At 49.3% G+C, this 21,797-nt stretch overlaps 1 protein-coding gene across 2 annotated transcripts in view; it reads left to right on the top strand.

Annotated features, from left to right (window-relative positions):
• The first annotated feature begins 403 nt into the window (after window positions 1–403).
• The window catches only part of Hk2 (hexokinase 2), a 49,430-nt gene continuing 28,036 nt past the window's right edge, over window positions 404–21,797 (top strand). The window contains exons 1-2 of one of the 2 annotated variants that reach the window (NM_013820.3): window positions 404–940; window positions 14,592–14,754. In NM_013820.3, coding sequence (NP_038848.1) covers window positions 878–940; window positions 14,592–14,754 — 226 coding nt within the window. In that variant the 5' untranslated portion in view covers window positions 404–877. Of the gene's footprint in view, window positions 941–14,591; window positions 14,755–20,806; window positions 20,953–21,797 lie in introns of those variants that run through there. The other variant, XM_017321401.2, reaches the window with a different exon arrangement.

Genomic DNA, 21,797 nt, shown 5'->3' with positions numbered 1-21,797 from the left:
TGGCAGCCCCTCACATGATCCCCAGATACCAGATTATGGCGTGTGCTGCTACGATCACTTGTCTTTCCAGTCGCCCAACATCTCTTGGGTCCGCGATCACGCGCCCCCCACCCGAAGCTGAGCCTGACGCGGCGGTGGCTCATGCGCCCTGGAGTCCCGAGCTCTAGCCACGGAACACACGTCCCAACTCTGGCGCCCAGCTCCGCCCCTAGCCTCGGGCGCGTCTCTCCCGCCGCCTGCTTGGGTGCTGGAGCAGCCGCGCCCGCGGGCTCTAGGCGCTGATTGGCTGTGGACCGCGGGCGGACAGCCGAAGAGCGCACACACCCTCTTCCCGCAGCCAATGAGCACATCCACGTCACTGTCCGGGGCGGCCCAAAGAGCCGGCAGCCCCTCAATAAGCCACATTGTTGCACCAACTCCAGTGCTGGAGTCTCAGGACACCACAGGCTACCCGGAGTTGTTCTGCTTTGGAGATCCGAGGGCAGGAGCATCACGCCAGTGACTCTGATAGGTGCGATCGCCGGATTGGAACAGAACTGTCATTTTTTTCCGAAGTTGAGCCTTAGTGACCCAGTGAGTGAAGTTAGCGACGGGACGCTAAGCAGCTAGACCGGTCGGCAGGAGTGAGACTTAGGGTACCTTCTAGTAGTTGTGATTAAAAAAATTGAAAAAAAGAAAAAAAAAAACCCTGTTTCTGGAAACTTGAGGCCCTCAGCTGGTGAGCCATCGTGGTTAAGCTTCTTTGTGTGGCTCCTGGAGTCTTCGATCCCAGCCGGACACCCGGGCCTGGTTTCAAAGCGGTCGGACAGCGCTGCCTGCTCCATCGGTAGCGCTCGAGCCTCGGTTTCTCTATTTGGCCCCGACTCGCCGCAACAAGATGATCGCCTCGCATATGATCGCCTGCTTATTCACGGAGCTCAACCAAAACCAAGTGCAGAAGGTAAGTCGGCACGGGCGGGAGCTTCTGGCTCGCTTCGGACCAAGTTGCGTGCTCTCCCGGAATCTGGAGCACGCAGAGGACCTGCTTCCTCCTCCTTCGGGGCTGGAGACGTGGAACCAGTCTGGGTAGCTGGGAAAGTCCTGCGCGCGAGAAGCCACGTCTGCTAGGCACCCTCGTGGCCCGACCGCTCACCATCGATAGTCCCACCTACCCGGGACCTGCGCGCACCCTCCCCACCCTTAGAGCCCCTAATTTCTTGATGGGACGGCCGCCCTGCACGTAGTCTGAGACTGCTGCGCCCACGTGGGAGGAGCCCCCTTCTGCAGCCCCGAGTTCCGGCAGGAGCACGTGGGGAAGAATCCTGCTTAGGGGAGGAGGCGGGGTGGAAGCGTGTAGCAGCTGGGGCCCGGCCCTCTTGAATTTAAGGATGTGTTGAAGAGGCCTTCGGTTCCTCGTGGCGCTCCTTGGGGGTGGATCGGGGGTGGGGTGGGGGAGAGAGCCACCCAGGAAGGAGCGGGAAAGGGCGCAGAAAGACTAGCCTGCCGCGCCCCCTCCCCGGAACTGAACTGCCCGGAACTGAGGCTCGAAAGGGGCGCCCCCTCACAGCAGACCTTCCTGGGGACCGCCCCGCCTCGTCCCCGTGTCTGGCCGCCGAGTTGAGGGCGGATTTTGGATAGTATGTTCTGATTTGGAACTAAAAGTTACACGGAATGGACTCATCTTCCCACCCCACGATCCCCAGAGTTCTTTTTTTTCTTTTTTGTTTTTGTTTTGTTTTCTTGGTTTCTGAAAATGAACCTTTAGTCGCTCTGACCTTCCTGAGCCCACCTCACTCTGCCTTCCCGGCAAACTCCAGTTCTCTCGGCGCGCCATTTACATAAGAAAGCGCCTCCGGCCCTGCTTGGAGCCTCACTCTCCTCTTCGGGCTAGAGAGGTGGGGGTGGACCGGAGCCAGGCCCGGAGCGCTCTAACTCCCAGGAGAATTGAGTTTCTAAAATACCCAGGATTACGGGATTGGTTCCTACCCTAGTCCAGGATTTAGGAGAGGGAATGGTCTAGTATGGGGCAGGGGCCGAGGGTGGGTGCTGTCCAGAGGTTTGTGTTAGAGCTCAGTTACACATTTGAAATTACAGTGTCTCACAGGAACAAATTTTAGGGAAAGTGCCTTGACCACGTTCCAGCCCCCTCCCCCCTCTTCTCTTGGTCCTGACTGCGTGGGAGAGGTTGGTCGGTTGCTTTTGATGTATCCAGGGCCCTGGCAGATGAACCTCAGATTTGAGAGAGGTACCTGATTTGAGTTTATCGGTTGGTTTTTCTCTAATATCTTGGGACGTGGCCCTTCGCTTTAATTCGGTTTGTTTAGACATTTGCCTTTAGGCTGGCATGATTTTGCAGGCTCCATTGGGCTTATCTATTGATTCAGCCAACTCTTGACAATTCCTAAAACACAAAGTGGAGGAAGACTCTCTAGTCCTAGGGAGAGTGAATTTTCCTCTTGGACATCTGGATTCTTTTTATGAACTTTCTCTCCGATGATGGGACTGTGGTTGCACGACAGGTAGACACCCCTAGGGACGTGCGGTAGAATCGTCTGTTCCCGGGAATGGAAAGGGAATTAACCAGAGTATCTGAAAGTGAGTTCTAACTTCTGTCTTGTGGTTCATTCGCCACCCAGAGCCTCTTGGGAGGCCTGTTCCTACAAGATGCAGGTGACTGTGCCCATCCCATTTTATGGTGACTGACTGGGCACCACGATGTGAGCCTTTTGTTCCTTTACGTTTTTCTTTACACTCCCAACCCCAGGACACTTGGATGTACTTCCTCTAAGTTACCAATAGGGGCAGAATTGAATCAGGCCTGTAACTTAAAAAACCAGGTGTCACACGAGGGATTTAGATTCCCAGTTTAGACTCCCTGATCTGGCTTAGGTGTGCAAAGCTGTTTGATCCCCCTCAAGTTTGAGAAGAGATGCAGAGTATATTGGGAGTGTCTCTGTGCTGAGGAAGAATTATAAGATGAAACTGGTTTAGAAACGCTAGGTATATTTTGTTTTTGGTTTGAGACAAGGCCCCTCTACAGAGTCCGCCTGTTTGTTCAGTAACTCGCTGTTGTAGACCAGACAGTGTAGACCAGATCACAGAGATCTGCCTACCACCCTCCACCTTTCATTATCCCTGGCGGGCTGGACACTCACCTGTAGACCAGGGTAGCTTTGAACTCAGAGATGCACTTTCCTCTGCCTCTGCAGGAAAGGCATGGCCACCATGCCTGCTTTCTGATTGGGACTTTTCTGGAACTCCTCTAAGATTATCTTATTCTTGTCTTAGCACTTGGAAGTCATAGATAGTAACCAGCTACAACTAGCTTCACTTGGCATCCTAGTGGGCAAGTGCAGTGTCTACTCGCTTTTGCTCATTGCTATTGTGTAATTTAATGGAGAGCACCTGCTCTGGCTGCAAACAGAGCCCTGTTCCAGGTTCCAGACAAGGTTAGCTCATGAATATTCAAATAACTTCCCAAGATAAGCACGTTTGTTTTGAGTGTTCTTTATTGTATTGACACGGAACTGAGGTCACGATTAAGTTGTCCAAGATCACTTAAGGTTATTTTTGTAAGAACACCCGGATGGATGGCTTTTGCTCCTTGGTAAGAACAAATTGTTCTTGAGCTCACAGGCTTGCCTGCCTCTGGGGAACATTAGGGCTGTGCAGTGTTCACTCACGGTGCTGGGAACACTTTTACCCAGTGGTGTAGGCATGTAGCCGGTTTCCAGCTTGGCTTGAGCAATGGCATCGGTGCCACCAGAGCCCTGAATTCGTTTTTATCATCATTCTTCTGACAGCTACGACCCTGTCAGTTGGTCTGTGGACTCCTTGCAGACACCCAAAGAGTTTCCCAAGTTCTAGTCTCACCCAGACTGGAGTATTCCGGGAGCCTTCTTCTACACTCCTGTCTGCTACCCCCTCATTCCAGCTTCATTTTTCTTGCAACTTTCTTGCAATTTGAAACTTTCACTTCTCAGGCCCTGAACATGGAGTCTGGCTTTTCTCTGTGTACCGCTCCATCTGCACGCCTCCTCATTGTGCTCCTATCTCACTGGCTCTGCACGTCCCAAGGACTGGGTTAGAGGTGGCGTCACACCGTTTTCCCAACCTTGGAGCTTCAGACATTTTGTGCTAGAAAAATTTTGTGAGCGAGGGGCTATTGCAGTCTACAATAATATTCACAGTAAATAATTCTGTTTACCTTTTCCCTGTTTGAGACATATAGCTCAGGCTGGCCTCCAACTCTATACATAGAGGATGACCTTGAAATCTTGGTCTGATCCTCCTGCCTTAGCCCACATGGAACCTGCTTTATGTGGTGTTGAAATCAAACTCATGGCTTTGTGTATGATAGGCAAGGACTTTACCAACTGAGCTGCGGCCCCAGCTCCGCTTCCTCTTTTTATTATATACCTGGCTTGCCTAAAACTGCTATGTAGACCAGGTTGGTCTGGAACTCAGAGATCCACATATTTCTGCCTCTTGGGTGCTAGGGTTAAAGATGTGCACAACCACACCCTCTTCGTTCTTTTCTTCCTTTTTTTCTCTCCTACCCCCCTCTTTTGAGGTTGTGGGACCACAGCTTTCAGAGAAGGTCCTACCAGACTCACGGGGGGGGGGGTGGGGGGTGGAGGAACCAACTAGAAAGCTATGGGAGGTGCCTTTGTTTCAGGGAGCCACTGGGGAAGATTGGTGCTCTCCTTCTGGGAGTTTTCTGTCAGCTTTCTATCCAAGGTAGACATTCGAGCTGGCCCCCCCCCCCCGGGGTGGGGGATGGGGGGATGAGTGGGGGTGGGGCGTGGGTGGGGGAGGGGGAAGCTGGTGCTACCTTTCCAGGGACAGAGGCAGTGGTTCTTGGGAGAGGTTGCAAGATGGAGTCCAGAGTAAGCCTTGGCAGTTTGGGCCAATTAGGAAACGTTCTTTCACTTGTGTTCTTTCTGGGGGAAGTGACAGTCATACTCAAAGGTCTCGACTTGACTGTCAGCTGGGGCACCCCAGGTTGAAGCATCCTTTGAAGTAGCTGACTTCCAGTAACTCCCTTTCCCAGGAGTGAAAGGGCAGAGGATGTCCAGGGCAGGTGGGAAGTGTGCACCTCTGGGAGCTGGCGTTGTCCCCGGGGCTGGCTTCCCACTGGGGAAAACCTTAGAGGTGGGCTCACCAGACCATGAAAGCTGTGGCTGCCCTGGATTCATGGCCTTCCCTTAGGGACCAGAGGTGGCTGTCATGCCCTCATTCTTTTGGTTCAGTAGGGTGGGGTCTCCTAGAACCACAGTAGGGTATTTTGCCCCTCATATTCAGACCGTGGGCTATTGAGTGCTTTTTTCTTCTTACTAACCTTGGGGAGCCCCAACTCATAGTGTTGTAGTTAGTCTCCCCTTACATTTCATTATTACTTTTTGAGGTGCCAAGGGTTAAATTTCAGGGTCCTAGGCAAGTGCTCTATCACCTAACTTCATCTCCAGTCCCCCTTGCTTGTGTGCGTGCACACATGTGCACACGCGTGGTCGTCATGGTCTCATACTGCACGCAGTCCAGGCTGAGCTGGAACTCACTATGTAGCCCGGGTTAATAATCCCAAACTCATGACAATCAGTTTTCTGACATTATAGTGCTGGGTGTGACCCACCCCATCCTTCCTAGCCCTTGTATGCCTTTAATAGGTTTTGTCTTCTTTGGTTAGGATTCGAGAGTTTTGGCCCGAGGAGCAGAGAATCTCATTTTATGGGTGGCCATAATTGCTTAGTGCTTCTGTCTCCAGATCTCTGGACATTCCTTTCTTGAAACTTTATCTTGGAGCCTATCCCAGATGTCCTTGGAGTAAGGGACCCACCCACCCACCCACCTTTTCCCTCATGGTCTCTTGCCCAGCATCCCTGTCTGTCTGTGGAGGTTTGGTTGGGGGGCAGTCCATGTTCTTAAAAGCCCTTCTATCCAACTTTCCCTTTTAGCATCTTTATTGCCTGATAAAGGAAGGGATAAAGGCAGATAAACACCTGCTACTCTAATGGGGGTTCAGTGAGAGCACCTGAGAGTAATTTCCTTTCCCAGCTGAGAGGCTGCCTCCTAATCACTCCCCGAGTTTTTCCTGGTTCAGGGCTTTATACAAAGCCATCGAGACTCACTGTGCCTTTTCCCTATAAAGCTCGTTATTGGAAGCTAATTATTAGCTTTATTGGGAAGGAGGGTTGGGACAGGGTCTTACACTGTAGCCCAGGCTGGCCTGGAACCCACTATGTGATTCAGGCACGCAATCCCTTTGCCTCAGCCTCCCTCTGGAGACCTGGGATATTTTATGTGTGAGCCACCTGTGCTTGCTCTCCAATGAAGATCTTCTAGATAAACGTCATTTGTACTTAGTAGAAGTTGGCATGTCGGACACAGTGCACTGAAATATCTCAGGCCACCCTCTAGCTTTACTGCAGAGGAGATACTGTTATGTCATTCAGGTGAAGACACCAGGTCAGTACCTTGCCCAAGGCCAAGGCAGAGCTTAAACTCAGGCAGGCAGCCTCACTCCAGAACCAAGCACTTAACTCCCGGCACAGCCGGGGACAACTGGAGATGGTTGGCTGTTTTATTGGGTTATGAGTCAGGTGTTAGTTGGAAAGGGACCTTTGGGATGATATCATCTAAGCCCTTTTATGGAGAAGACACCAGCTGCTGCGTACTAGGAGACACGTCTAAACTCTCCCAAATCCCCGAATCTGGAACTCAGTTTCCCAGTCACAAGCTGCATGGCAGATTGTGGTCCCTGGCCTGGGGCTGTCCAGAGAGGGTAAAGTCACCTCTGTGTCACCTAGAGAACCAAGCATTGTAGGTAGATGAACACGTAGGAAATGGTGTCAGGAAATAGTGAGTAGTGACCTGAAGAGCAGGGTCAGTCTGGAGTAGCTAGCTCTTCATTTTCCTAATGTCATAGTCCCACGCTGGTAACCGTAGCCAAGCCTTCTTGAATACCAGCTCATGAGTACTAAGTGCTGCTTACATCACAAATATGGCAAAGGCTGAGTTGGTGCTCATGGTCTTCTGGATCTAGTGAGAATGAGGGACAGATGTCTGGTCAGCTTGGAACCGAGATGTCTGTGCATTCACCTTTATTGCGGGAACTACTCATAGAAGCTGAGCATCATACACACACACACACACACACACACACACACACACACACACACACATCATTTTCCCCTTTGCTTTTCTCCCTCCAGTCCCTTTGTACCTCCCCTTTCTTTCAGATTCATGGCTTTTTTCTTATACATGAATTTTCTTGTATATATTTATATATGCATGCAAATATATGTATGTGTAAATGTGCCTATGTGTGTATATAGATATATACATATATTTTCCTAAATGTACAAATACAACGTGCTCAGCCTGTATAGTGTTGTTATCTGTATGTGTGTTTTCAGGGCTGACCATGTGGGATTGGATAACCATTTGGTGTGCTTTTCCTAGGGTAGATACTATCTCCCACACTTCAGTGTTCTCTAGTTGCTGTAATTCTTCTAGGGTTGAGACCTTGAACTCTACCTCTGGCCCAACATTTCTTAAGATGATTTAATATACACTTTTTTTTTTTTTTAAAGAAGCTAAATGTGCCACCCACTCGAAATACTAGCACTTGAGTGACCAGTGCATGGGGATTGCCTTTGGTTTGAGGGGTAACCTGGGCTACCATCTCAAAACCCAGGCAAACAAGTGAATAAACAAACAAAAAGTGGTCCTTGGAAGAGAAACTACTGGTGTGTGTCACCTTGGGTTTGTAAGGCCTCTTGCTATGGACTGAGCTTCTTGTTGGCAGAGTCTGCCGTCTCCTTTACCCTGGTGTCTTCTGTGCCCAGCCCTGGCACACTTGGTCTACTATTCAGTCAGTTCATGGGTAAATGGACCAAGCCAGTGTCAGATACACCTGGGACCTGTTGTTTGTTGCAACACTCCCTCCCTCCAGGATGAAATATCTAATCCAGGGACTGGCGGGCTCAGGCTGGGTATTCCCAATGCCCATCTCTTGGCTCCTGGCAAGTGCTGCCACCTGGTCTGTCTCATTCCACGTGGTTGAGAGTAAGAACTGGATGAACAGGAAGGCCTGTGACTCACAATGGGGCAACAGGATCTTGGAGGAGTGGCCTGCATGCTCCCTACTCTTCCACATTCATGAGCAGTCAGAGCTGGAGTCTTCCCCAAGATGGCAGGGCTGCCCCAGCAAAGAACCTCCTCTTCCCCGTTTGAGGAAAGCGTTTGTTCAGCAGATCTGTTATTTTCCATCAGCTGCGTTTAGAAGACTGGGGATGCAGCTAACGCTTTCAGCGTCTTCCCTGGCTCACCCCTTCCTCCTCGATTAGACACTTGGTCTTCCCTCGACCACAGCATGGCATACATTTGCTGTTCCCTGTGTGCACAGCCTTGGTCCTGCTGGAGGAGTTGTGAGCACTGTAATTAATGAGGACATGGATACCATTTGCCAGCTTTTCCAGGGTGGACATACCTGTGCCTGCCCCAGGTTGGGGTGCCTAGTGGACCAACTGACCACCTGAGGATGTGGGCCTTGCCAGGGACTAGGCTTGTGGTCTGGGGAAATGTCTCCAAGCCGTGGTTTCCTCGTCAAAGCCTGATGATAAAACATTGCCAAAGGAATAATGCAAACACAAATGGTGTGTGTGTGTGTGTGTGTGTGTGTGTATGTGTGTTTAGGTTTAAAGTAGGGCACCCTCTCTCAACTGTCCTCTTGACCCCTCCATTCTCCTGGGTGCTTTGACTGTGCATAGCAGGTAGGCTAGGGACAAATCCTTCTGTTTCTCCTACTGTCTTATACTGTCTTTCTTTCTATGTAGCCCAGGCCGGCCCTGAACTTGAGCTCTTCCTGTCTGAGCTTCCTGAGTGCTAGGATTACAAATATGTGCCATATAAAACAGTATTGATTATATGTAAAATTAATGTACATAGCATGTATGTATTTTACATTTTCTTGTGTGTGTGTGTATGCATGCTGTGGTGCATACTTGGGAGTCAGGACACCTTACTTACTATATGGGTTCCTCGGGTCATACTCTGGCCATTCGGCACGCCAGCAAGCTCCTTTATCCACTAAAGCTATCTTACAAGCATGGTGTATTTTAAATTATTTTTGTACTGTACTGGGGATCGAACCTAGGACTCTGAGATTGGATGCCATTGTAGGCCTGTGCCACCAGTCTCAGTCTTCCTAACTTTCTAAACTGAAGTATGATACACATATGAAACTAAATATGGTCTGGATAACACCTCCATCTGTTCATCATCACCAGAATCACCCCATTGTCTGGCACCCCTTCCCCTCCCCCACCCTGAAAGGGCTATCACTGTCTTTGGTCTTAGGCAAGCTTCTCACTATATATACCCAGGCTTACCTAAGTAAGGATGACCTTAAACACTGATTCTCCTCCTCCTCCAACTCCTAAGTGCCAGGATTCCAGGCAGGCACCACTGAACCTGGGACCGGTATGACTTGTATCAACACCACAGACCTGGCTTTTGGATTCAGGCGAGTGGACTCCCAGGGTGGGTTGTTCCCTCCTGAGCCTGCTTCTTTCACTGATCATCTTGTGATACACATTTGTGTCTGTGTAGGTAGGTGGTGGCTGGTGGCACGTTCTCATGCTGTGTGATACTGCCTCATATCCCTTTGTTGTTGATCTCAAATAAGCAAGACCGAGCCACTCACAAAAGGCAGGGCCTATCCTAACTGTCCTGTAGGAGGCCAGGCTGGAGTTGAGGTTGGAGATAGCTGATGTAGTTTTTTCTTCAGGAGGAGCCTAAGTGATAAGAAGTCAGGTAGGCCTTGAACTTGAAGTGGTCCTTCTAGGACCGCTGGAGGAAAATGTTCTAGATGTTAATGGAAATAGCCAAGGACTGGAGAGTGGAGTGGGGTGGGGGGCGTCGGCTGTGTTTCTGGCTCCTTTCCTGGCTTTGCTCTGATGTCCTGAGATGGTGCAGTCACTTATCCTGTTTGATCTCCTCAAGTCTCTGCCAGGAAGGAGTGCCCTCAGAGGATTTGGTGACTTAGGTTAGCTTTGGTCAAAGGATTTCTTGACCAAGGAGGTATCAGCAGGAGTTGAGTGCAGAACTCTGAGCTTCTTGACAATCAAGGCAAAATGGACAGAGCCCTTCAGGAATCAGGTTTTCATCTCACATACCAAAAAATATGGTGACCCTGGCAGCCAAATGCCCTGACACCAGGGATCGAGTGGCCGAAGGAAGACCTGTTAACCATGCGGCTAATTTAAAATGCTCCAGCGATCTTTGTGTTTCTTCCTTCCCAAGATTTCTGTTTTGTTTTGAGGAGACCCGCTAGGTAGCCAAGGCTGGCCTTGAATTTGTAATTCTCCTGGCTCAGCCTCCTTGGTGCTGGTATTCTAGATGTGAAGGGCCCTGCCTGCTCCAGGCTTCCTCTTCCGTTGGCGTGGCTCTGGAGGGATGTGGACTAATTTAAAGGTTGGATGATACCAGCTTCCCTTTTTGGTTGGGGTTTCTTTTCTTTAGAGTTCGTCCTGGCTCCACCTCTAACTCTGGAGGAAGAGTCATGTCAGGCTCCTGTCGTGGGAGAAATGAAACTGACCTGTATTGCCCAACGAGGAGGAAGTTCTAATCTCTTTAGCCTTGCTGCACAGCTATCAGTTAGAAGTGCTATCTCTAACACGCCCTTGCCTTGGGTAACCTGGCAACCTTTTCTTCCCTGACCCCAGCCAGCTTTGCTCAGGCCTGCCTGTGACTCCCCCATCAGCAAGCAAGCCTTCTGTTTTCCGCCTCCTATTTAGATAGAGACCTAAAGGGAAGCACCTCCCCCTTCCCTCTGTCCTCCCCCCTCCCCCCAGCCTATCAACACAGAAGGAGAAGAGGACAGTCTGGGGGAACAAGCCCTGCTATTTTAAACCTTGAGTTTGGTTAAGCAGTGCTGAGAATTGCCTTTGGCCCTCTCAGCGTGCCGCTTGGCAGAGGTTTCTTGAAGAGGAAAGGGGATAGTTGGGGAGCTTTATGCTTGGCACCTCCATTCTGTCTTGGCTGCGGGGGGTCTCTGCTCCCCATTTTATAGTGAAAATGCTGTCACACGTCTCAATGTTATAGGATCTGTGTGCCTTGCAGCCAGAATTGTGCAACATCCCCTGGCTGTTTAAAATATGGGTTCTTGGGGGTGGAATTCAGGTCCTCTCTTTACAAGGAGAGCACTTTTTCTGGTGGAGTTATCTCTGACCCCCCCCTTGCCTGCTCCTCTTTTGAAAAGGCAAGTTCTTACTCTCTAGCCTAGGCTGGCCTAGAACTTACTCTGCAGCTGGGGCTAGCTTCCAGCTTGCTGCAGGTTTTCCTGCTTTAGTTTCCTGGGTGCTGCTGGGATTACAGGCTTGAGCCAAAAAGACTTGGCAAAATAGAAGAAAATGACCTAAAGCAACACTGACTAGAAGAACCTGTCCAGCCATGATCACTTATTGATGCGGCAGGAACCCGCCCACGAGAAGGGAGAGGATACTGGAACCCTCAACCCTAGGGTGTCCATTTGGTCAGCCTGGAACGAATGTTTAGAGCCTGGGCCATTCTCAAACTTGCAATGTAGCCAAGGATGACCTGGAATGTCTGTTCCTCCTGCCTATGCCTCCCAAGTGCAGGGATCACAGGCTGGCACCACCTGCACTTATGACCTCTTTAATAATAATAATAATAATAATAATACTCCCAGATCCTCCCCACCTCCTTACCCATTTTGTTTTCTCTCCCCCAAACAAAATCAAAACAAAAACCCCACCAAACTAATATAAGTTTAAAAAAAAAAATTAACCCTTCCCTCCCCTGCCTCTGGTGCCCCCCCCCCCCCAAAAAAAAAGCTTCTGAGAGCATCTCACATGATTCTGGATTGCAGCCAAGTTTGGGAACTCTTATCTCCAGTGGCAGGATGGAGACTAAGCAGAAAATCAGAGACGGAATTAGCTGTGATTGAAGACAGGGCTCTAAACTGACCCAGAGTGGGACTGAGGGACATAGCGGGCTCAGGGCAGACTGGAAAGCACTCAGTGTGAGGTTAGGGAACTCTTGGGGTAAAAGAGACACAGTCTAATGACTGGTCAACCTACTAGGGCACCCCTTTCTAAGGATGTGTTTTGACTGGTTGGAGTCTCACTGCTGTGTGTAAAAGTAAAATCTAGGTGTGTGTGTGGGTAGGGAGCAGGCCTTCCATGACTCCAGGCAGATATGCATTTCTTCCCCGTGGCTGAGCGCTGGGGGACACGTGGAAGGATTCTGGAATCTGCATTCACTTCTAGAGGCTGCACCTAGTTTCCCATTTCCATTTCTCTTGGTTGCCATTTATCCAGTGCAGGGCACCTGCCAAGCAATGAATGGGCACCTGTGGCATGCTTAGGAAGTTGTGGCCCTAGGATCTCTAACCCAGGTCTGTGGACCCCTAGACCAAAGACAATGGCCAGCAAGTCAGGTGGGTCCTGAGGTGAAGCTATGCTAAAAATGTTTACCTACTGTTAATGGCTACATCGCCCTTATCATTTGTATCTGCTACTGAAAGGTATGATCCGCTGAGCAAAGGGTAACGGGCCTCCAATAAAGAGCAGCCTTTTAACTTCTTTCTTGGAGTTAAGAGAGAACAATTAGCAATTAAAACCTCAAAGATGGCGCTGGGGACAGCTTGGTTGGTAAAACACTTACTTCCCCTGCAAGCAGAGAGATTGCTGGGGAATTAGCTCTTCTGTAGAATTTGGAAGCGGCAGAGGGACTCATCACAGGGCCGTGCAGGCTTTCCTCTACCTCTTTGGCATTTCATCTTCCTCCTTGGCAAATGGTGGAGAGGAGGTGTCTGGGAGATTTCTGGATCTCCCGTCTCCTAGGAATTAATAAAGTAAGGGCTCTAATTGAACATTTGTGGCAAGTCCAGGAAAGGATCAACTGCCCCTTTGACCTGCCAGGCCAACTGTTTGTGTCTGTGTTGGAGGGATTCTGATATTCTCTCCCTTCTGGGAAGTCAGCTCCTAGGCAGCCCCAAGTCACAAAATGTGACTAGTTTTTCCTAGTTATGGTGATCAGGAAGTTAGGGTTAAATGCCAGTTGGGTAGGTTTATCAGAGTGTAACTAAGTTGGGAGGCCAGTAACATTATTTCCAAATTGTGGACTAGGTATGGGGCAAGAAAAAGCTGGAGTCCTTGGAATAGCCGGGAGGCCTAACTTGTTATCTTCAGGAGGGCCAGGGCAGGTTCTGGAAATGGGTCTTCAGGGCTGGCAGGATGGGATGTACCTATAGATTCAGGATTCTCAATGCTAGGGAGGACAGCTTGGACTTACACCAGAGAAAGAATGTCACAAAGACCGGAGACGTGCCCTATGGTTAGGAGGGGGCAGAGGTTAGCTTATGTGAGGCTTAGGATGTTTAATGGTGTCTTAGTCACTGTTCTGTTGCTATGAAGAGTCCTTGACCAAGGCAACTCTTATAAAAGAAAGCATTTAATTGGGGACTTGGCTTACAGTTTCAGAGGTTTAGTCCATGATCATCATGATGTGAATCAGACAGGCATGGCACTGGAGTAGGAGGGAGGGAGAAGAGAGAGAGAGAGAGAGAGAGAGAGAGAGAGAGAGAGAGAGAGAGAGAGAGAGAGAGGGAGGGAAGGAGGGAGGGAGGGAGGGAGGGAGGGAGAGAGGGCGGGGCTGAGAGAAGAGGCACTGGGCCTGGTGTGGACTTTTGAAGCCTCAAAGGCCACCTCCAGTGACAGAATTCCTCCTATAATACCTCATCTGCTCCTACAAGGCTGCACTTCCTAATCTTCCACTCCCTGGTGACTAAGCTTTCCAATATTTGACCCTAAGAGGACCATTCTTATTCAAACTACCAGAGTGGGAAACAACTAACAGATTTTAAACTCAGGAATCCAAGAGTCTGGGGTGGGGGTTGGGAAACTGATAGAAGAGTTAAAAATAGACCGGGGGATTGTGTAAAATGTGGGGAGGAGGTGATGGCTGCTGGCCCTGGGGTGAGGGTGACCTCACTGACAGGACTAGCCATGCCAGGTGAAGGCCAGTTTAGGCAACAAGAGAGGAGGGAGGCCATGAGCCTCTGTTACAGGATGCTTATGGGCGTTTTAATTTAACTTTGAAAATCTCCTATTCCCCACTGTCTTCCTCCAGTTCTCTATTCTCTAGTAGTTAACTTAAATGTCTGTCTGTCTGTCTGTCTGTCTGTCTGTCTGTTTGTTTGTATATCAGCCCAATGTAACCTACATTGGACTTACCTGTCAGAAGGATGACTTAGAATTGATCCTGCCTTTGCCTCCAAAGTTCTAGAATTTAGGAATGTGCCAGGCCTGGCAGGTTTTGTTGGGCTGTCTTGTTTCTTGAACTGCTGGGGTTCAGATAATCTTGTACGTGGTAGGAAGTGCTCCAGCACAGGGACATTCAACTGCTGGCTCAAGAGAACACAAAAAAGACAGGGTCTTACGGTGTTGCCCAGGCTGCCTTAGAACTTGCAATCCTCCTGCCTCAGCCACCTGAGTGCTAGGGTTACAAGCCTGACTAGAGTTTTTTGCAAGGCTGGGTTATATTTAATAACATAGAACCTATTCTTGTCCCCTGCCCCCTTTCAGGTTGACCAGTATCTCTACCACATGCGTCTCTCAGATGAGACCCTTCTGGAGATTTCTAGGCGGTTCCGGAAGGAGATGGAGAAGGGGCTAGGAGCTACCACACACCCTACAGCAGCTGTGAAGATGCTGCCCACCTTTGTGAGGTCAACTCCGGATGGGACAGGTATTGTGTGTGTGTGTGTGTGTGTGTGTGTGTGTTAACTGTCCCAAGAATCTCTGAACTGAAAGTCCACTGAGACATAAAACTAATCTCAGTCAAGGCCTCTTGCAAGGTTTAACCCTTAGTCAACGAAAGCTGATGCAAACACTGGGAGATGAATGGAAGGCTATGGGATGGGAGGGGATGGCCGTCTGACTGCTTGGAAGCTACCACAGCTGCTTCTGACTGCAGCCAGAGTCAAAACTCTTCTTTGTCAGCCAGCCTTCTCTGTGTACCGCTGACAGCCATTTGTTTTCTGCTCTTGTGCTGAGCAGAGCTTTTTGCCTCAGTTCGGGTTTCCCAGTCCCACATAGATAACACACAGTGGTGGTTAACCATGTCGACCATGGTTGATGGGCACGTTCTGTAGGCATATTGGTCAGTGCCGTTCATAGTGTTTTGATTGTTTCATGGGCTCCGTTGAAAAGTCCTATAAGTTAAACTAAACTGGGAAGGATGTGAAGAACCATTGTGTCCATTCCAGTAACAGTTCTTTAAAATATTCGTTTTATTCTTATGTGTGTGAGTGTTTTGCCTGCGTGTATATCTGTACACCACATAGGTGTCTGCCCAAAGAGGCCAGAAGGCACCAGATTCCCTGGAACAGATGGTTATGAGCTGCCCTGTGGGTGGGCGCTGGGAATTGAATCCAGGTCCTCTGGAAGAGGAGCCATTATTACTCTTCCGTGCCGAGCCATCTCTCCAGCCCCTAAGACTAAAGCAAGATGCTGTTGGTTGAGGTTTGTCTAATCTCCTATTTGGATAGTCTCTCTTATGATGCCACCAAGCAAAAGATTGACATTGGAAAGAGTGTTATTTGACTTTTTGGGGAAGACAAACATCCAGCCTGCCTGGTGCCCAAACTGCAGAGAGCTGCAGAGTACCCCCCCCCCCCCACACACACACAGCATTTGCTAGTGTTTACATAGCCTTGGGGAGAGGCTTTTGAATTTGTGCCTTCCTGGTCTCCCTTAAATGAGGACTAAATCCCAGAAAGCCTTTCACGTGGACCTTTCGCTAATATGGTGGAGGTGATGGAAGTGTCTGAGGGCATGAACAGAATCTCCACACCCATGTGAGTTCATCAGCACAGGTTGGGTACATGGGAGACATAGTCATGGCCTAGTGGGGTGGGGTGGGGTGGGGGTTTTGATGGACAGGGAACTCTCAAAGCGAATGCCAGGAGGTTGAACCTGCACAGTGGCTTTGGTAGCATCCCTGGAGGTAGAGGTGCAACCTGTTATTGGTAGAGCCTATTCATTTGCCACAGCGACAACCATGTTCTAGACTGGCATTTGTGGGGTCCATAGCAGTGGGGGGCACTAGTGTGAGGTCTTTATCTGGGGAGAAAGGGAGAGAGTGAGCTCAGGCCAGTGGAAGATTCAAGAAGCAGACTGAGAGCCTGAGGGATGGGCTGAGCAGCCGGCCAGGGGCTGTGGAAGGCGGGTCTGTGTTGGAACCTGACCTTGGATCCCTGCGTGCCCTTGAGGAACAACTTTTGAGAGTCTCTGGGATCTGGTTTAACAAGACGTTGTACAGTTCCTAAAGAAAGAATATTTGTTGAAGCCTTGTGGCCTGTTTGGCCCAGCACTTAGCATGTGTCCTTGTTCATGAATGTGTGTGTTCCCAGACCTTCAAAGAGTCCCCTGAAGTGGGGAGAGGGGACCCTGTGAGCTCTGCAGTGCCCTCTAGATTGGCTCTGTCTCATTCTGACTGGAAGCCATACCACATCTGTGTTTCAGTGTGACATTCTGATAAATGTATCAACTTCTGAAGGGCAGCCTGTATCTCACTAAGTAAGCACCTCAAATGTTGAAAAAGTGCATTGTGGGAGCCAGGGCTTGCCCTGAGCACCTACCTACCTCGTAAGCTTAAAAGATTTATTTATGTTTTTATGTGTGAGTATTTTTTTGCTTGCATGCCTGCCTGTATGCCGTGTGTATCTAGGAGCTCTGAGAGGTCAGAAGAGGGCGTTGGGTCCACTTGAACTGGAGTTACAGACTGTGACCCACACAGTGGGTACTGAGAATCGAACCTGGGTCCTCTATAAATAAGAGCAGTAAGAACGCATTAGTGCCGAGCCACATCTCTAGCTCCAATTCATTTACTTAAACAGAACTTTGATGAGGTATATGTTTCCGTTTCTTTCCTTGTGTGTGTGTATGTGTGCACTTCAATGAGTCTGGAAGCCAACTTGCTGGAATAGCTTCCTCCTTTTACCATGGGAGTCCTGGGCGGTGGAACTCAGCTTGTCAGGTTTAGCAGCAAGTACATTTTCCTCAGACTCATCTCACCAGCCCCTAAAGAGATTTTTATCCTCCTTTTTTAAAATATGAAGCTGGGATGGTCAAATAATATGCCCAAGTTCACACAACTGATGATAGGCTGAGGCCAGGAGTCAAACATGAAGATGCCAAAGTTACCAGGTGTGCGAGTGTGAGCATGTGCATGCAGATCTGGGTGGTATAGGTTGTGTGACAGGTGACAAGTGGTGTATATGACAGTTCAGCTCTACACCTGTTTACAGTGCCGCCATACTGGAAGTGTACCTTTGCCTGAGGTGTCCTGCATGCCCCCTTACATACATAAGCATACTGAAGTACAGATCTCACAACATGATGAGTTGTGAGAAAGACACAACCCCCCCAAGTCACTGGATACAAATGAAACTCCAAGCATCCTTGCACTAGGTACGGCCATTGAAACAGAAACTAGACCGTGTGTACCAGACAACAGACAGTTCTGTGCTAAAGCCCTCTCAGGGTCTCAGTGGTAGATACTCTACAGAAAAGGAGAGTCAATTTTCAGAGAACAGTCCCGTAGCAAGCAGGCGGTGAGACAGTCAACTCGGGCTGGCCCGAACCAATGCCCAGCCCCGAAGCACACCGCCAACAGCATGTTTTATTTTCCTTGTACCTCCCACATGACTAACACAATGCCTTCATTCTTCTTTTGGGAACTCTGATTGGGTTTGATCCACAAAATCCTCTCCTAGGTTCAGCCATCTGTGAGGCCGTGGTGTGCCAAGCTCCCATGGCCTGCCTTTGAAGAGTGAGAATTGTCCTTAGGGAGATAACGCTTACGCAGATGATACACTTAGAGCGTGATCCTGGGCCATATAATGCAAGCATGAGGTGTGATAAAGGGAGCCCAGCTCTGTGATAGGCTGGTTGTGTGCAAGCTGCCCCTTATCTTGGTTGCTGTGTATTTTACCAACATCTACGCAGTAGAGGCTTGAGTGAACTGCAGCACACAAGCGAGCTAATTAAGGGGGTTTATGATGTGGTGCTGGCGACCTAAGCAGAGATTGTACTGATACCCTCTATAGTGGGTGGCATTTACGTATGTTGGGTCAAACACCTGATTGTTGTTGTATTGATTTTTTTTTTTTTAAAGATAAGAGTCTCACACAGCTCTCGTGCAGTCCCCAGAGGCTACTGGCAATAAATAATTCTGTAGGGCAGATATGGGCAGGCCCCTTTCTAGGGGCATAGATTTTGTTAAAGCGACAGTTCAGAAACTGAATGTGGGAATCTACTTGTGTATTAGTGGGTGAGCTGGAAGCACGTGGCCGTTTGCTGCTTCCAGCATTCGGTGGCCAGGAGGTCTGGGAGTCCTGTGAGTCAGCCCAATGCAATCCACTTGGCTAGTTTAGTTAAGGTTAAGATTTCCCCAGCGTCACCACTGGAAGTCCCATTATCCCTGTACACTGAGTAATCCAATGCAGGAGGGTGACGCTCTTGTCTGGCCCTTGAACCTAGGCCCCTGCTGCTGTTTGGCTGGGCTGCAGCATCTCCTTGGCCCCAGACACATCCATCCCCTCCAGGTTACTCACGCACAATCTTATCTGCCTAGGAACCAGACAGTTCCCTCCCAGTGACAACTTTGACAATGACACTCGCTAGGTGCCTGTAGCCCCCATTGCATCAGCTCTATGCTGTAGCTGACTTTGACGTGACATATTTTGGCAGCTATAAATTGGTACCATGTTATATAGTTATGCTAGACCGACACGCTGACACTTAACTATGCTGTGAACTTCCATGTATGCTGACCCTCTCTCCATCCAGAAGATTCATGCTAACTCCTGTTGCCTGTACCTGAAAGGTATTCTTGTAGAGCAGAAATGACTCGTACCATTCTCTTTCTTCTTGGGTCAATGTGTGGCTGGGTGGCAATCAGAACAACTGTGGCGCTTTTAGGGGTCGTCTTCCATTCTCACTGCTGTAGCAACCGATGGCAGGGGATGACATGATTTCGCCTATTCATGATGGATTTAGTTAGTTCTTTCCAAATTTCATTTTTGTGTGTTTATTTTTTAAGACTGAGTAGCCCTGGCTGGCCTGGAATGTGCTATGTAGATCAGGCTGCCTCTGCCTCTCAAGTGCTAGGATTATAGCACATTCTACTACTCCTGTCCCTTCTATTTATTTATTTTTTAATAATTATGTATATGCTTTAGAGTGTGAGTTTGAGCACATGAGAGCAGTGCTCTGGAAGGCCACTAGAGGGCGCTGTTCCTGGAACTGCAGTGAAAGGTAGCTGTGAGCTGTGCAGTGTGGATGCTGGGAACCAAACTCAGGTCCCCTGGAAGAAAGCAGTGCATGCCCTTAACCATTCACCTTCTAATAATCCCCTGGGGTGTTTTGTTTTGTAAGTACACTGTAGCTGTCTTCAGACACACCAGAAGAGGGCGTCAGAGCTCATTACAGATGGTTGTGAGCCACCATGTGGTTGCTGGGATATGAACTCAGGACCTTCAGAAGAGCAGTCAGTGCTCTTAACCACCGAGCCATCTCTCCAGTCCCTCAAAATAAGTTTTAATCGTACATTTTATACAAATGACTGTAAAGTCTTTTACTAACATAAAATAGTATATGCAAAGCAGAAAACACAAAGGTGTTGCCTTCCTCTTAGTGATATAACAAAAGGCTTGTTGGTTGCCCCAGAGCATTGACAAAGCGAGCGGAGCAGAGTCTAAACAGGCTGAGAGGCATTGTAAGAGGGCAAAGCTAGGGGCCTGGATGATCCCCAGCTTTTTTGACTGTTAAGGTAGTGAGGCTCACACCATACCCATTACTCTTGAGTAATTTCTGTACTCAGGTGCTTGGGGGGAGGTGCTGAAGCAGGAGGATTGCCGTGAGTTTGAGGCCAACTTGGCCTAGAGAGTGAGGAGGCCTCATCTCAAAAATCTAAAACCAAGGCAGGTGGCTCAGTCCGTACGGGCAGCCCAGCCCATCAAACTGAGTTCGCTTCCTGAGAGCAGCACCATGGAAGGAAAAGACAGACACTCCCACAGCTGTCCTCTGAAGACCATATCCACACAGTATAAGTAAATGTAAAACAAGCATCTCTTGGGGTGACCCCCACCTCAGTTTTTGATGGGTGCACCTCAGTGTTAACTGTAACTGAATGAAATCTTAGGGCGCAGAATGAGAAGAAGTAAAGCTAGAGCCAAGGGCACAGGAGGTGAGCTGTTTGTTATTTGGCCTTCCCCTAGCCCTTGCCCCACACAGACCTTGCTTAGAACCATGGGAGCTCTGTGGGATGCCCCTTATTTAGAAGGGGTTCCCAGAACCCATCATTTGTAAATCACTTGTATAATTATCTACTGTTGGGGGCTTAGAGCCATGCTCCAGCCCGAACCCCAACCCAGGAGGACACTTCCATTTCTCAACATACTTTCCTCAGAAGAATGGGCAAGGTAGCTTCGAAATACAAGGCCAATCACCTTTTTATTGCAAGATATTTGTAAGAGGGCTGGCCCGGCCTACTGCGCTGAGCTCCTGATGGGAGGAGCAGGTGGTGATCTATTTTAATTAGTGGCAAGTACCTAATGGTTGAAAATAGAACCTGCAAGGACATTCAACAGGCCCCTGTCCCTCAACCTTAAAAACCAGACAGAACGAAGTATGTGTGCATGTATGCGTGCGGGCGGGGGCACACACACACACACACACACACACACACACACACACACACACACACACAGCCAAAAATCAAACCAACCCAGCTGCTGTCGCCAGTTACCAGATCACCTCATAGAAGCTTTTAAACAACCCAGGAGTGATGAATTCCCCGTGTCGTGTTACCTCAGGTGACACTGACTACCATGTTTAGATGGCTCACTGCCACTCAGTGCCCAGTCTTTCCCTGTGACAGGTGAGTTCCCAGGAGAAGTTGGAATGCTTTATCTCACTGACCTTATGTATCTGATAAGAGGCAAACTGAAAGTGTGCTGCTGGTCGTGTGGAATGAGAAGTGAGTCTGCAAATACACCGCTGGAGGGAGCAGCTTCGCCCTTCCCTGTCGGGAGATTGGTTGAAGGGTGCCACCACCCTGTCCCTCTGTCCCCAGTATCTGAGCTGTGGACAGAAGCATTTTCTGATTTATTTTGTATGTATTATTTTATGTGTGTGGGTGTTTTTAAATGAAGAGTGTCTTTCTTAGAGAGGCCTGTAAGGTGGGTACAGGGGCTTGATATATATAGTTACAGGAGAGTGCCAGTTTATTCTGGGCCTATGCACACAGCCCGCATCAGCAAGCTTCATCAGCAGACTCTACTGTGCGGAGGGCTTCCACTCTTCACGCTCTCGTGCCTCCATCCCTCCACTCAATATGGTAGATGTAGTTTCCAAGCCGTGGGCTGGGGATCCCGGCACACATGAGGTTGTCTTTGCTTTTCTTTCTCATTGCTCCGTGGTTTCCAGGAATGGGAGCCACGGAGAGGAAACTGTGGTTCCTCGGGCTTTAGAGTCAGGAGCCTTGGCGTCAAACCCTAGCGCTCTCACCCCTTTGTGACCCTAACCAAATGACTCAACTTCAGAGGGATCACTTCCAGACACCCAGCCCAGCTCGGGGGTGCTGTCGCCTCCGGGTTTTTCACTCTTGGCCTTGTAAGAGAAGAATTTCCCCTCTCAGGGCTTACAGCTTTCCAGTCCTCATTGCTCAACAGAAAACTCCTTTGGCTAGCCAGCCCTGCATCTGAGTCTTCCTGTGATCGAAGG

The sequence above is a fragment of the Mus musculus genome, chromosome 6, assembly GCF_000001635.26.
Source record: "Mus musculus strain C57BL/6J chromosome 6, GRCm38.p6 C57BL/6J".
Lineage (NCBI taxonomy): Eukaryota > Metazoa > Chordata > Mammalia > Rodentia > Muridae > Mus > Mus musculus.
This window is presented reverse-complemented; position numbering and strand designations above follow the sequence as displayed.